Source organism: Brienomyrus brachyistius, chromosome 1 (genome assembly GCF_023856365.1).
Source record: "Brienomyrus brachyistius isolate T26 chromosome 1, BBRACH_0.4, whole genome shotgun sequence".
Classification (NCBI taxonomy): Eukaryota; Metazoa; Chordata; class Actinopteri; order Osteoglossiformes; family Mormyridae; genus Brienomyrus; species Brienomyrus brachyistius.
In genome coordinates, this window is record NC_064533.1 from 1,791,729 (window position 1) to 1,804,769 (window position 13,041).

At 46.5% G+C, this 13,041-nt stretch overlaps 1 protein-coding gene and 1 non-coding gene across 5 annotated transcripts in view; one reads left to right on the plus strand and one right to left on the minus strand.

The window, feature by feature from the left end:
- The window catches only part of LOC125739863 (PDZ domain-containing RING finger protein 4-like), an 86,511-nt gene extending 80,277 nt beyond the window's left edge, over positions 1 to 6,234 (plus strand). For all 4 annotated transcript variants that reach the window (XM_049010388.1, XM_049010396.1, XM_049010404.1 and 1 more), the window contains 4 exons: positions 105 to 167; positions 1,077 to 1,178; positions 1,928 to 2,020; positions 3,824 to 6,234. In XM_049010388.1, the coding sequence (XP_048866345.1) occupies positions 105 to 167; positions 1,077 to 1,178; positions 1,928 to 2,020; positions 3,824 to 5,341 (1,776 nt within the window). In that variant the 3' untranslated portion in view covers positions 5,342 to 6,234. The remainder of the gene's footprint in view (positions 1 to 104; positions 168 to 1,076; positions 1,179 to 1,927; positions 2,021 to 3,823) is intronic.
- A 4,631-nt stretch (positions 6,235 to 10,865) lies between these two features.
- LOC125706147 (U1 spliceosomal RNA) lies at positions 10,866 to 11,022 on the minus strand. Its single transcript, XR_007381910.1, has one exon. It is a non-coding gene; the product is annotated as a U1 spliceosomal RNA (small nuclear RNA).
- Positions 11,023 to 13,041: the final 2,019 nt, after the last annotated feature.

Below are 13,041 nucleotides of genomic sequence, written 5' to 3' on the forward strand. Positions count from 1 at the left end.
ACCGAGCGGCCGCTCTCGGCGTCCTCCCAGGGAGATGCGCGCAGAGAGCAGTGGCTGGAGGCCCCGTGGCCCCCTGCTGACACTGCCCTCTCTTCCTCGCACAGGTGGGGCCGAACAGCATTGCCGCCAAGGACGGCCGCATCAGAGAGGGGGACCGCATTGTACAGGTAACGGCGCCTCATCGTCTTCCTACCAGCCTTTCTGCACACTTTCAGCTGTTGCAGACTGAACACCAACTGTCACCAAACTGGAGATGACACATTGGGGGGGGGGCATTTGGGGTTCTGTCTTCTACCTCATGTCTCTGGTGAGACATCCCTCCTCCCGCAGCCTCGCTGGAGAGCAGCTCCTCCCTCATTAACTGGGAGCCATTTCTCAGGGCTGCTTTCCAGGGTGGCGTGATCCGCAGGTACAGTTTGGGGCTGCCGATATCTGAGCCGCCGCGTGTGCGTCAGGGCGACACTGCGGCATGACCGATTTAGGCACGGAGATTCCCAGACCCGGGAGATCCGGCACCATTATCTACCGGTGACAGCCACATTACTCTGCACGGCCAGAGACAAACAGCAGCTGTCTGCCACCAGTTAATTGTGTTGCCAGATGTATGCTAGAAGGATGCTTTTATGAACATGACCGCTCCCACCGGCGACTGTTGGCACCCCCACAATCAATGGGGGCCTCCACCCCCCTCTGCAGGGGCATAATGGACTGGTGATGCTTATCTCAGGAGCTTACTGGAGCTGGAGATGTAGCAGTGGGTGCCTAGATTTCCCCCAGCCTCTTTTGGTGTTATGGTTTGGGGGAGGGGGGCAAAGGATGAGGGGATTAAGCACTCACCTGTGTGTGTCTGTGCGTGTGTCTGTGCGTGTGTCTGTGCGTGTGTAAATCTTGCATTTTGTTTGGTCTCTTATGGTGAAGGTTAGGGCTGGTTAGGGGTTAACATTATCATTGTTGAGATTAGGGTTCTTCCATTAGAAATGAATGGACAGTCCCCACAAATATGCACAATATGCATATAAACGTGTGTGTGTGTGTGTGTGTGTGTGTGTGTGTGTATCCACACGCATGCCTGGCAGATAAACGGGCGTGACGTGCAGGACCGGCAGGAAGCAGTGGCTGCTCTCTCCAGTGAGGACTGCAGGAATCTCATCCTGCTGGTTGCCAGGCCAGACGTCCAGGTGAGTTCACTGGAGTCCAGTAGGTTTAAGAATGTCGGTTTAATCTAAACCAGTAATTTTCAACACCTCAGGGACCCACAGTCAACCCACATTTTTGCTCCCAGCCAATCAAGAACACTGAATATGTGGTACAGGTGTGCTGGGAGGGAGCAAAAATGTGGACTGTTGGGGGATCCCCGAGGACTGGGTTGACAAATACTAGTCACTCAAGCCCATAAATCAGTTTGGAGATGTTCCTCTATATGAAACTTCGTATAGGTATCAGTATTTCAAATCTGTTTCACAGACACAGTAGGTCTTGTGTGAAATGCTTGCTTCAGGTCATGCAGCATAATTTTTTTTTTTGTTACAGTTTGTAGTGTGACTTTGTCAGAATCATGTGACATAGGTGTAAATGGATTCTCTTTATCTATAATGAGGCAAACATCAAATCCCATCCTAGGTAAAAATATAACAGGAATAAAGTTTCTTTCACAGAGTTCATAACTGTCTGTCACCACTGTAGATAAACCAAGACACGCTTGTGTCTCCTCCAGAAAATAAATGTACCACGTTTTGAATCCCTTTAAGGACTTTAGCAGTTTCAGAGGCAGCTTTCTACCCGCCTCATTGACTGAATCACCTTACCAAGCCCTAGATTAGCAGAATCAGATGTCCTGGTGGTGAATAGAATAAATATCGGGAATGAATGGGGTCCTGCGCACCCCAGCACTGACTGCACAGAGCTCCTCCCCTCTTCTGCTGAGTAGATGGAGGAGGTCTGGCTGGATGATGAACACAGTGACCTTCTAGAGGAGCTCAAGAGGGAGATGCTGGAGGAGGAGCAGCATTCGGTGGAGCAGGTGGGAACCCATCCCAGCCTTGGGCCTTCACGATGAAGGCATGAGCCCTTCCTCGCCTAAGCCTTTATTGTGAAAGCGGGAGCCCTTCCCGATCTTTGGCCTTCACAGTGAAGGTGGGAGCCCTTCCCGACCTTGGGCCGTTACGGTGAAGGCGGGAGCCCTTCCCGACCTCAGCCTTCATGGTGAAAGCGGGAGCCCTTCCCGACCTTTGGCCTTCACAGTGAAGGCGGGAGCCCTTCCTCGCCTAAGCCTTTATGGTGAAAGTGGGAGCCCTTCCCGGCCTTGGGCCTTCACCGTGAAGGCGGGAGCCCTTCCCGACCTTAGCCTTCATGGTGAAAGCGGGAGCCCTTCCCGACCTTTGGCCTTCACAGTGAAGGCGGGAGCCCTTCCTCGCCTAAGCCTTTATGGTGAAGGCGGGAGCCCTTCCCGACCTTAGCCTTCATAGTGAAAGCAGGAGCCCTTCCCGACCTTTGGCCTTCACGGCGAAGGGGGGACCCCTTCCCGGCCTTGGGCCTTCACCGTGAAGGTGGGAGCCCTTCCCGACCTTTGGCCTTCACCGTGAAGGCGGGAGCCCTTCCCGACCTTTGGCCTTCACCGTGAAGGCGGGAGCCCTTTCCGACCTGGGGCCTTCACCGTGAAGGCGGGAGCCCTTCCCGACCTTGGGCCGTTACGGTGAAGGCGGGAGCCCTTCCCGACCTCAGCCTTCATGGTGAAAGCGGGAGCCCTTCCCGACCTTTGGCCTTCACGGCGAAGGGGGGACCCCTTCCCGGCCTTGGGCCTTCACCGTGAAGGCGGGAGCCCTTCCCGACCTCAGCCTTCATGGTGAAAGCGGGACCCCTTCCCGACCTTTGGCCTTCACGGCGAAGGGGGGACCCCTTCCCGACCTTTGGCCTTCACCGTGAAGGCGGGAGCCCTTCCCGGCCTTGGGCCTTCACCGTGAAGGCGGGAGCCCTTCCCGGCCTTGGGCCTTCACCGTGAAGGCGGGAGCCCTTCCCAGCCTCCCAGCCTTCACAGTGAGACTTCTGGAAACTACCTTGCATCACCTTAATGACTCTGCAATAATGGAAATAATAATGATCTTGCGCACTGTCAGCTAGCCCCTAATCGCTCAGGCCTTCATCATGAGTGTTGGGGATTGTCCAGTGAAGGTTATCCCAGCTTTTCATAGGGGCCATCAGCACTGCGATGTGACGGCAGCTCAATGAGAACCATTCAGGTTAAAATGCATTTAGTCTCATTTCCATGTCTCATTTCTGACTGTTGATCAGTATTGTTAGAGAAGTCGATCTAAATTCAGGGCTTTAGGTCATGCACCAAAAAAGGAACAGGATCACACCTACATAGCCCTCTACAAGTACAAAAAAAAGCTTCATTCATGGTGTATGGTTAGTCGAGGTATTGGTGTACTCTACTCACATGCCTTCCAGGGCTGCATGGGAGGCAGCGCCGGCCCCCTGTGACCCTCACCAGGATGAGGCACTGGAAGATGGATGGATGGATTAGCATACTGTAAATTAATTTATTTGCAAGTTAAACAATGTAAGCCATGGGGACACACATACAAAAGCTGACTGTTTCACTATAATTAGCCTTTTTTTAATTATAGACCCCCAGTTACTTGATTATGCAAAGTTTGCTCTGCTGTGCAACGATGCTCAGTATTACTGGCTAAATAAACAATGGATGTGAGTGATTTCTTGCTGAGTGCTTCATATCAATATGGTGGTTATTATGCAACAAGACAGACAGATGGTGTATTGATGCTTATACCATCTAATGTACTTAAACATTTTTCCTCTGTAGTCCAAGAGTTTGGAGGAAGATGACATCACTACAGATGTTGCAACATGCTCATCCAATAACCAGGACAGTGGGATGGGTCGTTCAGACAAGAGTATGCAGTACAAAGGGTGTTCCAAGCCGGCAATCTTAGCCCAAGTCCATAAGAAATTGGCTCAGTGTGTGCAGGACAAGCAGGATCAGCTCTGGTCCAATCCTCGGCCACAGTGTGTCCAGACCCTTGTGTCAGGAGCACACCTGAACTCGCTCTGTCCTGAGGTACCAGAGGAGAACGATGAGGATGAGGAAGATGAGGAAACGGAGTGCGACCACTTTCAGCAGCTGCTGGAGCTTAAGTGCCACATCCGGAACAGTGGCGAGTACGGCCTGTACTATAGCCGGCACAGCACCATTGAGTGCAGCCTATCTGAGCAAGATGGCGTGGGCCGGGAGCTACAGCTCCTCAACGAAGAGCTGAGGAGCATTGAGCTGGAGTGCCAGAACATCATGCAGGCTCACCAGCTCCGCAAGATCCGGGACCCAAACCATGACTGGGCTTCCCGGAGCCAAGGATGCACCAACCTGCCAAGAGGCAAGTTGGCTGACATCAACGAGCACCCTGAGAAGTCAGACAAAGACAGTTCGAGTGCCTACAACACGGCAGAAAGCTGCCGCAGCACACCCCTAGTCATGGACCGCTCTCCTGACCATGCGTGGCACTCAGTCGACCGCTCGCCGGACCACTCCCTACAGAGGCGAGTCCGGATCACCAACCAGAAGAACCTCAGCAGGACTCGTGCTGCTGGCCACAGCCAGCCAGCTGCCGGACCAGCAGCTACCAGCAGCCCAGAACCAAGCAACCCCTCAGAGTCTGACCAGCCCCTACCAGCAGATGACGAGGGCTGCGGGCAGGATGAGGCCCAGGTAGCAACGGATGCCCACCTGTCACCATACCACAGCTCCCAGCACCGGCACACGAATATCCCAGCCCATGCCCAGCACTACCAGAGCTACATGCACCTGGTCCAGCAGCGTTCTGCTGTTGAGTACGCAGAGAGCCAGCTCAGCCTGGTGGCCGTAGAGCCCAAGATGGAGTGGAAGGTGAAGGTGCGGAGTGACGGCACTCGGTACATCACCAAGAGGCCAGCACGGGACCGTATCCTGCGTGAGCGGGCGCTGAAGATCCGCGAGGAGCGCAGCGGCATGACCACGGACGACGACGCTGCCAGCGAGCTCAAGCTGGGCCGCTACTGGAGCAAGGAGGAGCGCAAGCAGCAGCTGGCCCGGGCCCGGGAGCAGCGGCGGCGCCGTGAGTTCATGCAGCGCAGCCGGCTGGAGTGCCTGCGGGAGGCGCCGCAAGCCGCAGCCGAGCCCCGCCATGAGGTCAGCATCATCGAGCTCAGCCACAAGAAGATGATGAAACGACGTAACAAGAAAATCCTGGACAACTGGATGACCATCCAGGAACTGATGACGCATGGGGCCAAGGCTCCGGATGGGGCGAAGGTGCACAACGCCTTCCTGTCCGTCACCACTGTGTGAGACGCACTCTACCACATGCGGTGTTAATTACTTGCCTCGTTCAATGTGGCATTTTTATGAGGAAAAAGATATTTTAACAATTTGTAACCCAGGTAACATTTTATAAACAAAATTTTTTAACTGGCATTCGTAGGTTTTAATATTATTTTCTTGTCAGCCATCTCGTTTTCCTTTTCTTTGGCCTTATAAATGCTTTTGTGCAAAGTAAAATTAAAACAAAACTGTGATTGTTACTCTGCTTGTCACATGACTTGACATGACTAACAGCAGTATTGCTGCAGAATCCCAAAGTCTGGCTCTTTTCTACCCTGGTTTTAACTGTGGTGCCAAATTGTCTTTTAAAGGGACACTCTGTACCCAGAACGTCTGACAACTGTTGTCTTGTATGCTCTTTCACATTCACAATTATGAGTTTTTCAATATTTTTATGAACAGAAGACTGAAGCTTTTTTTAAAAGCTTTTCCTACCATCTATATAAATATATTGCTATTGATTGTATGCTTGTATGTATTGTACAGTAATTATTCTCATAAATTTTAACTACCATTGAGGGTTGTGGGATTTGGTTTTTTATTATTTCTTGGTTAATAATGCCAAACAGTATATTGCATTGCATTTTATTGCAGTTTAGCAGTGAAATGCTACTGGTACTCAATGTCTTCTCAAGATTTGGGGATATGCAGGTTCATACTCTTTTGCAAAAGTTTTTTATTAATATATTGCAGACTAAATCTTGTAAATGTGTCTGTTCCAAGTCAATTGTCAATGGTCTTATTTGAAATTATATGTAGTTGGCAAAATTATAGCCAGTAAATGTGTCGTTGTGATAAAGAAGCATTTGTGAATCAGAAATATAAATAAACTATTGTTTATCTTAAACGGAATATGAAAATTGTTGTGATTGCCTTTATATGTGATATGAACAAAAGCATATGCAGAAATGATGCCAATGTGGAATTTAGCCTAGCAGTTTTGTTTTGCAGTGCAGGTTCGTTAAATAAATTAGAATATGATCGCCGCTGAGATTGCATGCAGGAATTTCACGTCGGGAGACTGATACCGAGAATAATATCCACTATTGTGTGACGTGAATTGCTTCAATATCATCAGTTGCACTCCAGGGTAAAAGGAATGTATGTGTCCAGTGGTGGATAGCTTAAAAAATGCTGATTAAGTTGTTATATTAAAAACACGGGTCAGCTAGAAAACACGTAATTGCTTGGGGATTTTGAGACACTGCGATTTTCACCACTTGCGCTGTAGTGACTCTTTATTAGGCTTTACGTCATTAACACGAAGCCCCGTCCCCAAGTTTGGTTCGGCGCGATTCTCCCCGGAAGCCGCGCGCCTGCTTTTCTCTTCACATTAACTTGTTAAATGAGTTTTAATCATACATAAGCAGAAGGAGATTTCAATTAAAATGCCCTCACACATGAGTGACTGCAGCTCATTAAAACGTATCTCTCAGTAAATCATTTCAGTGAGCCTGGTGTCATGGAAAGACTGACTCTCACGTTAGATATATGACAAGTGAAATACACAAGGATATTAATGCTACGCTTCATTGTACTAAAAAGACAATGATCGGGAATTGGGGTTTTAGTTAATTAAAATGGTGGAGTGGTAATTTAAAATAAAAATACGAAAAACACCATAGACTTGTTCTAGAGTGCATTTCTTGAGGTTAATGCAGTTCCTACGTCCTATTATTTCAGTCTTAGCGGCTTTGGTTCCGTGTAATAATGCTGCAGCATGCAGGCGTACATGAGCGGCCAGCTGACGGCTAGGGGACCCGGGGATTAACTGCCGGTCGCCGGCCGCCGGTCATGCCGCCTGTTTGCCTGTAACACCGGCACAGTGCTCTGGCAGTAACTGCGCACATGCTGTGTTTCTCTTTGGGTTAAAATGTGGGCTCCTGTATATACAAAACCTAATGTCCGGCAGCACATCTCGCTGTGAAATAGAGCATTATTTTGTTCCCCGATTCCTTTCATTACAATAATAATTAAAATACATTTTCCTCAGTTTGACTCACGTATTCTTTTCCAGAACATATACAACCTGTAGGCATAGGAATTCAAGCAGGTCTATATACGAACTGTTTTCTTTTTGAGAAATGCACAGATAAACCATCGTTTCAGACGACTATGCTGCCAGGAGGTGAAACCCAACTTAAACTAAAAACCTTTACTGTTTGATGTCTTTTGATTTTTTTTTTTCATTCCGGAACCTTTATTTCTGTCCTCTATGCTAATATAGCCATAATTCGTCTTATTACTATGCAAATACAGTACGTTATAAATGTACCTCATTTGTAATAAGGTCCTTCATTTAAATGGATCTTTCTTCGCGCATAAAATGGTCGTATAAAGGTTTTAATTCATATCAACTGGACTTCTTCATACATAAAAATTACGCAGAGTTCATCTCTGAATAAGCCATTTGACTCTCCTTTAAAATAGCCCGACTTGGAGGATCGATCAGCGTGGGCGAAACCCGCAGCCCGCCGGTGCCCCGGCATGACGGTGCCCTTGTAATTAAACTCTTTCCCTAATGCTTCACTGGGAAAAGAAAACGGTGTTTTGTGTCATTTAGCACAAATGAGTAGCATTTTATACGGCCTCGCCCACATTTTCATCCCCAGTCAAACCAAATCAAGCCGGAATCTGGCTTCTAGATTAATTTGTTCATTCATATTATCAACACTGCTTTGGTTAAAAACCGCCCTGGATGCTCGGCCCCAGGAGATCCACAACTCTCTCTTCCAAGTAATTAAGTTCATGCCGCCGCAGGACTCAACAGAAGCGCATTAAACAAGTACATCGGTGACACCATTGACATTTTTCCGCGTTCATCTAATACTCCTAATGCCCTGCATGACATAAATGTCAGCGATCGCCCGGCTATCTTTTTGATCACGGCTGAATTTCCATTACGAAATGTTTTCACGACGTGAATCCAGTCAAATCATTCAAGCGATAATTATCACCTTTCCGATTTCTGATGTTCATATTCAAGGTTCCTTATTGCGGTACCCAGCCTTTATACAGGACGGCGATGATGTGTAATTACAGATGCGCCTGGCCGGCTGTTCAGAGAAATGGCCGTAATCAGGTTACCCAGTAAGCCATGACCGTCGCTCGATAAACGGATTATGGACGTCGAGACTCCGGCTTTGATCTTAATTTAATTACCCTGCGCGGGTAACATTAAGAAATATTCGCTACATTTTTTAACTTACTGCCTTGTTAAGTGGCAGATGTCTATTAGTGTTGCTGGGGTTTGTAGGGCTGCTGCAGAAATGCTGGGGCATTGTCTCACCTAATGACCTGTTTCAGGTGAGTAGCAAGGCTTCGGAGGTGACACTAGAGTCAGGGGCGCTGCTAAGGATTTTGGGCCCCATGAAAAGAATCTTGACAGGGCCCCCAACACATTTATTGGGGGCTTCTCTGGGCCCCCTCTCAGTCATGGGCCCCGAGAATCGTCATCGTTTACCTCCCCTTTACAGCGTCCCTGGCTAGAGTTATTCGAATGGGGGGAAATATCTAACCTGGGATATGATTAAATTAATTTATTTGTACGCTAGTAATACAGGCTAAGTGTCGAGGATACAGTTACTCTCCTGCCACAGTAGGGCCACGTAAACAACATGAAATATTCAGAGGAGTCACAAGCTGAAAACACCGCCGACCCACGATGAAAGCAGCCCCGTGCTCTGGAAAGGTGTACAACTTTTAAGCTTCCCTAGACTCTGATAATTCCCCTCTCTCTTTTATTCAAGCTTAAATTGGAACAATAAATGACGGTGGGGCTAATTAAGCAAAAAGGTCCTGAATCTTTAATGATAATTAAAGAAATAATCACAATAAAGTCCCCATACAATGAGTTCTAGTCTTTCCGGGTGGTTTCGGTAAAGTCATTCACTGTATGTGTTTATCAGGATTTTAATTAAAGAGTTTAATTGGAGTTAAAGAAAGCCAGCTCAGCTAATATGCTTTTTATGTGCTTTGTGTAGAGCTAACAAGGCAAGAACTACTTCACCACAAATTTTTGTGTTTTAGTTGTTTGTGGGTAAAAATACTGTCTGCTGGCTACTAAAATTACACTACAACTTAATGAGTTTAACTCACCAGGTACCCAGTTATTGGATACTACATAGGTTATGGATATTACCGAATAAAAAGTGACATAAACCTACTTGCCCCCCCCCCCCATTTCTAATCAATCATCCTGATCAATGTCATTCTAAATTCTTTATTGTCAGGGGACATAAAAGCCCTTTCATCTGTGCCACTGGTCACAGATATACCTTTGCTCAAGCCATAGATTATGGATCAAACTAAAATGAATGAATTATTTGTCATTTAAATATGTCAGTTCCACCAACCAATCAAACTCTAGATCCATAATCCAGTGCACACCTTAAACAGAGCTGGTTACTGTGAATGAATCACACTTAGGTACTATTTCACTTGGGTATGTTTCATAAATATTGCTCCAACCCAGTTTCCTTTTGTGAGGTATTGAGTTTATCTGTATCAAGTGGTTCCCAAGTGATTATTCCTGATGTAGCTTGTGTACGCCGTCCTCAAGCTTTTGTATGTCGTCCTCAAGCTTGTGTATGTCGTCTCCAAGCTTGTGTATGTCATCCCCACGCTTGTGTATGTCGTCCCAACGTTTGTGTATGTCATCCCCATGCTTGTGTATGCCGTCCCTGTGCTTGTGTATGCTGTCCCCGCGCTTGTGTATGCCGTCCCCAAGCTTTTGTATGTCGTCCCCATGCTTGTGTATGGCGTCCTCATGCTTGTGTATGCTGTCCCCATGCTTGTGTATGCTGTCCCCATGCTTGTGTATGCCGTCCCCATGCTTGTGTATGCCGTCCCCATGCTTGTGTATGGCGTCCCCATGCTTGTGTATGCTGTCCCCATGCTTGTGTATGCCGTCCCCATGCTTGTGTATGTCGTCCCCAAGCTTTTGTATGTCGTCCCCATGCTTCTGTATGACGTCCTCAAGCTTGTGTATGTCGTCCCCAAGCTTGTGTATGTCGTCCCCAAGCTTGTGTATGTCGTCTCCACGTTTGTGTATGACGTCCCCACGCGTGTGTATGTCGTCTCCATGCTTGTGCTCCCTGACTGGGTATTATGGTTTGCTATCTGGATGTCTTCTTGCTACAGTTTCAATCCCCACCTGTCTTTACAGTTTCTGGATTTTGGATTGTGCTTTTGGCCGTTAGATGAATGGATCATTCCGTATTTGGACTTTGACCCGGTTCATTACAGAGCACAGGCATGTAGGGATTTGTTGGTTTTAAACCCACCCCACCCTGCTCTTCATGAGTGACACAGACAGGCATGTATATGCAGGTGAGAGTGAGTTACGAGGTTAGAGCATGGGGTCAGCCAACACACAGCATTACTTGGTCACAGGCCCAGTTATGTGATTGCTCTGCTGGCCACAGGATTCAAACTCATGACCTTCTGGGCACAGGTACTGGTCCCTAACCTGTTGAGCTGTACACTGTGGGTGAGGCTGAATGGAATCCCCCACCACCAAAAATCATGTGATCAAGATTCCCACGTTTGGGGAAAGAACTGGGTTCCACATAGCCACAGTGCAATGGCCGAACCTCAAATTGGGTGAGTCACCTTCTCAATTATGGTCTCCCTTGCCTGATAAGTCCATTCCAATCAAATAGTGGATTTGTTCATTTGTTAGGTCCCTGTTTTTCCTTTATTAGTCTTTGGTTTAAGATCAGTGAACAGTTCTTATGAAGTGTGAGTAAAATCTCGTCTTCCATCCCCTGTTATTGCACAAGCATTTTTTAAATGATATTGGCATAGAGGATGCAGTTTGCTAAGAATTGTTATATAATGTTCTTGTTTACATGTAACCCATTATTGAAAGAATGTGTTTTACTATGTAATTTCATACTTAACTGGGATTTTCATGGTTCTAAACCTCATCAATTTGTTAATTTAGTATATTACAAATGGCTTTGAATATGTTAGTATAATGAGGAGTCATTGGTACAAAATGGTGTGTTTTTCCCTCTTTTTTATGGGGAAAAAGGAAAACGGTATTTAAGGCAGAAGTGACTAAGTTGTCGTTTCACTGTATGTTTTGATGGAAGATGAACAGGCTGATTTTTTACATTTAGCTTTGCTTGGTGCCAGTGCATCTGCTGTTGATCAGTATGTAAGTTGTGCCTTTGCTCTTGATGTCACTGCTCTTCATGCATTCCCCTGCCTTTGAACTGGGTAACGGTGATTCCCACTGTGCTGCCATGCTTATTATTGTTAGAGCCATAATTGTTTCTTGCCATTGTGGTGGGTCTTTCCTAATTAAGCTTTGTATGTACTCAGGAAGCCATGCGAAAAGAATGACCATTTCTACTATGTTAAATGGAAAATATATGAACAAACAGGCTCACGAAATATTCAACATCCGTATTTGTTTTGCACCATGTACAAAGTGACCAGTACAAATGTTAAAAGACTGATTAAGTGACAGATTCCACAGCACTTGGCATTGTAGGGGAAATCTTTTGGAAAGACTTGTTTGATTTCAGAGCTGAATGTTATGGGATGCACTCATGGTGTAGCCTGAAGCAGTTCATTAAACAAATGCAAACTGCACCTCTACACTGCCACTGGATGGAAACAAACAGCTTGTTCTCAAACAACAAAAAGTTTTTTTTTCCAAAAATGCTTTGTGTTCTTTGTTCACAAAAAGATTCTCTTGTCTGTTTAAGTTCCATAAAATATGTGGATCCACTGCAGGTTAGGGCAGATTACATCCTTAAGCGCTCATTTTAACGGATTGAGCGAGCAGCCCAAAGTGGGACATCGCTACTTCCTTGTGACTCTCCTGGCCAACGCATTCTTTCGTGACCTGCATTTGTGATCCACGACAGGGTGGCCAACCTACACTTAAGATTCATAGCAGGTTGATGACCAGCCTTTGCAGGTTTTTATGGGGTGCGTCCATTACGTCCATTATGGCAAAGTGCTTGTATTTCTTGACCATAAAAATAACATTAGCCACAATTATAACTGCTTTAGTACAGGGTATTTTTCATAAACTATTGATTATGGGAAAGCAATAGGAAGTCAGCAGTATTACTGCTGTTTGATTATGCATGTTTTTGCTGACGGCGTATTGCATATTACACAAATGTACACTGGGAGACATGGGCTTTATGGTAAAATACAATCTGTGCCAGTGTCCTCAGGCTTTTCTGCCATCCCTGTTATGGTTTAGATGAATTTAGAGAATAAAATTAACAAAATTCCAAAATTGGAAATGCATTTGCTTAAACAGTAAAGGGATCTGAAAATGTGTGCATTAGAAAACTAAGCACGCTAATTTACCTTGGCAAAGAGTTAGTTACTGCCACCATGTTCTGCTTCTACAGGGACACATATTGTGTGTGAGGGCAGTGCAAATATGTCTCCATTAAACCGTCACTGTGTCAGGTGGTGTTTATCACCAGAGCGAAAGGCAGAAAGGACTTCAGGACTTTGTCATGTCTCGTGTTTATTTGTATGCAAAGTAGCATAAGGAGATGTGGCCTTGGAAATGTCTGTAGTCAGCCGTATATCATGTTGTGGTGTACCTTAATGTACGAGCGATGTGATAACTAACGGCATAGAGGTGTGGCAGCCATTAAGAAGACTGCCAGTGTAAATGGGAGAAGTTG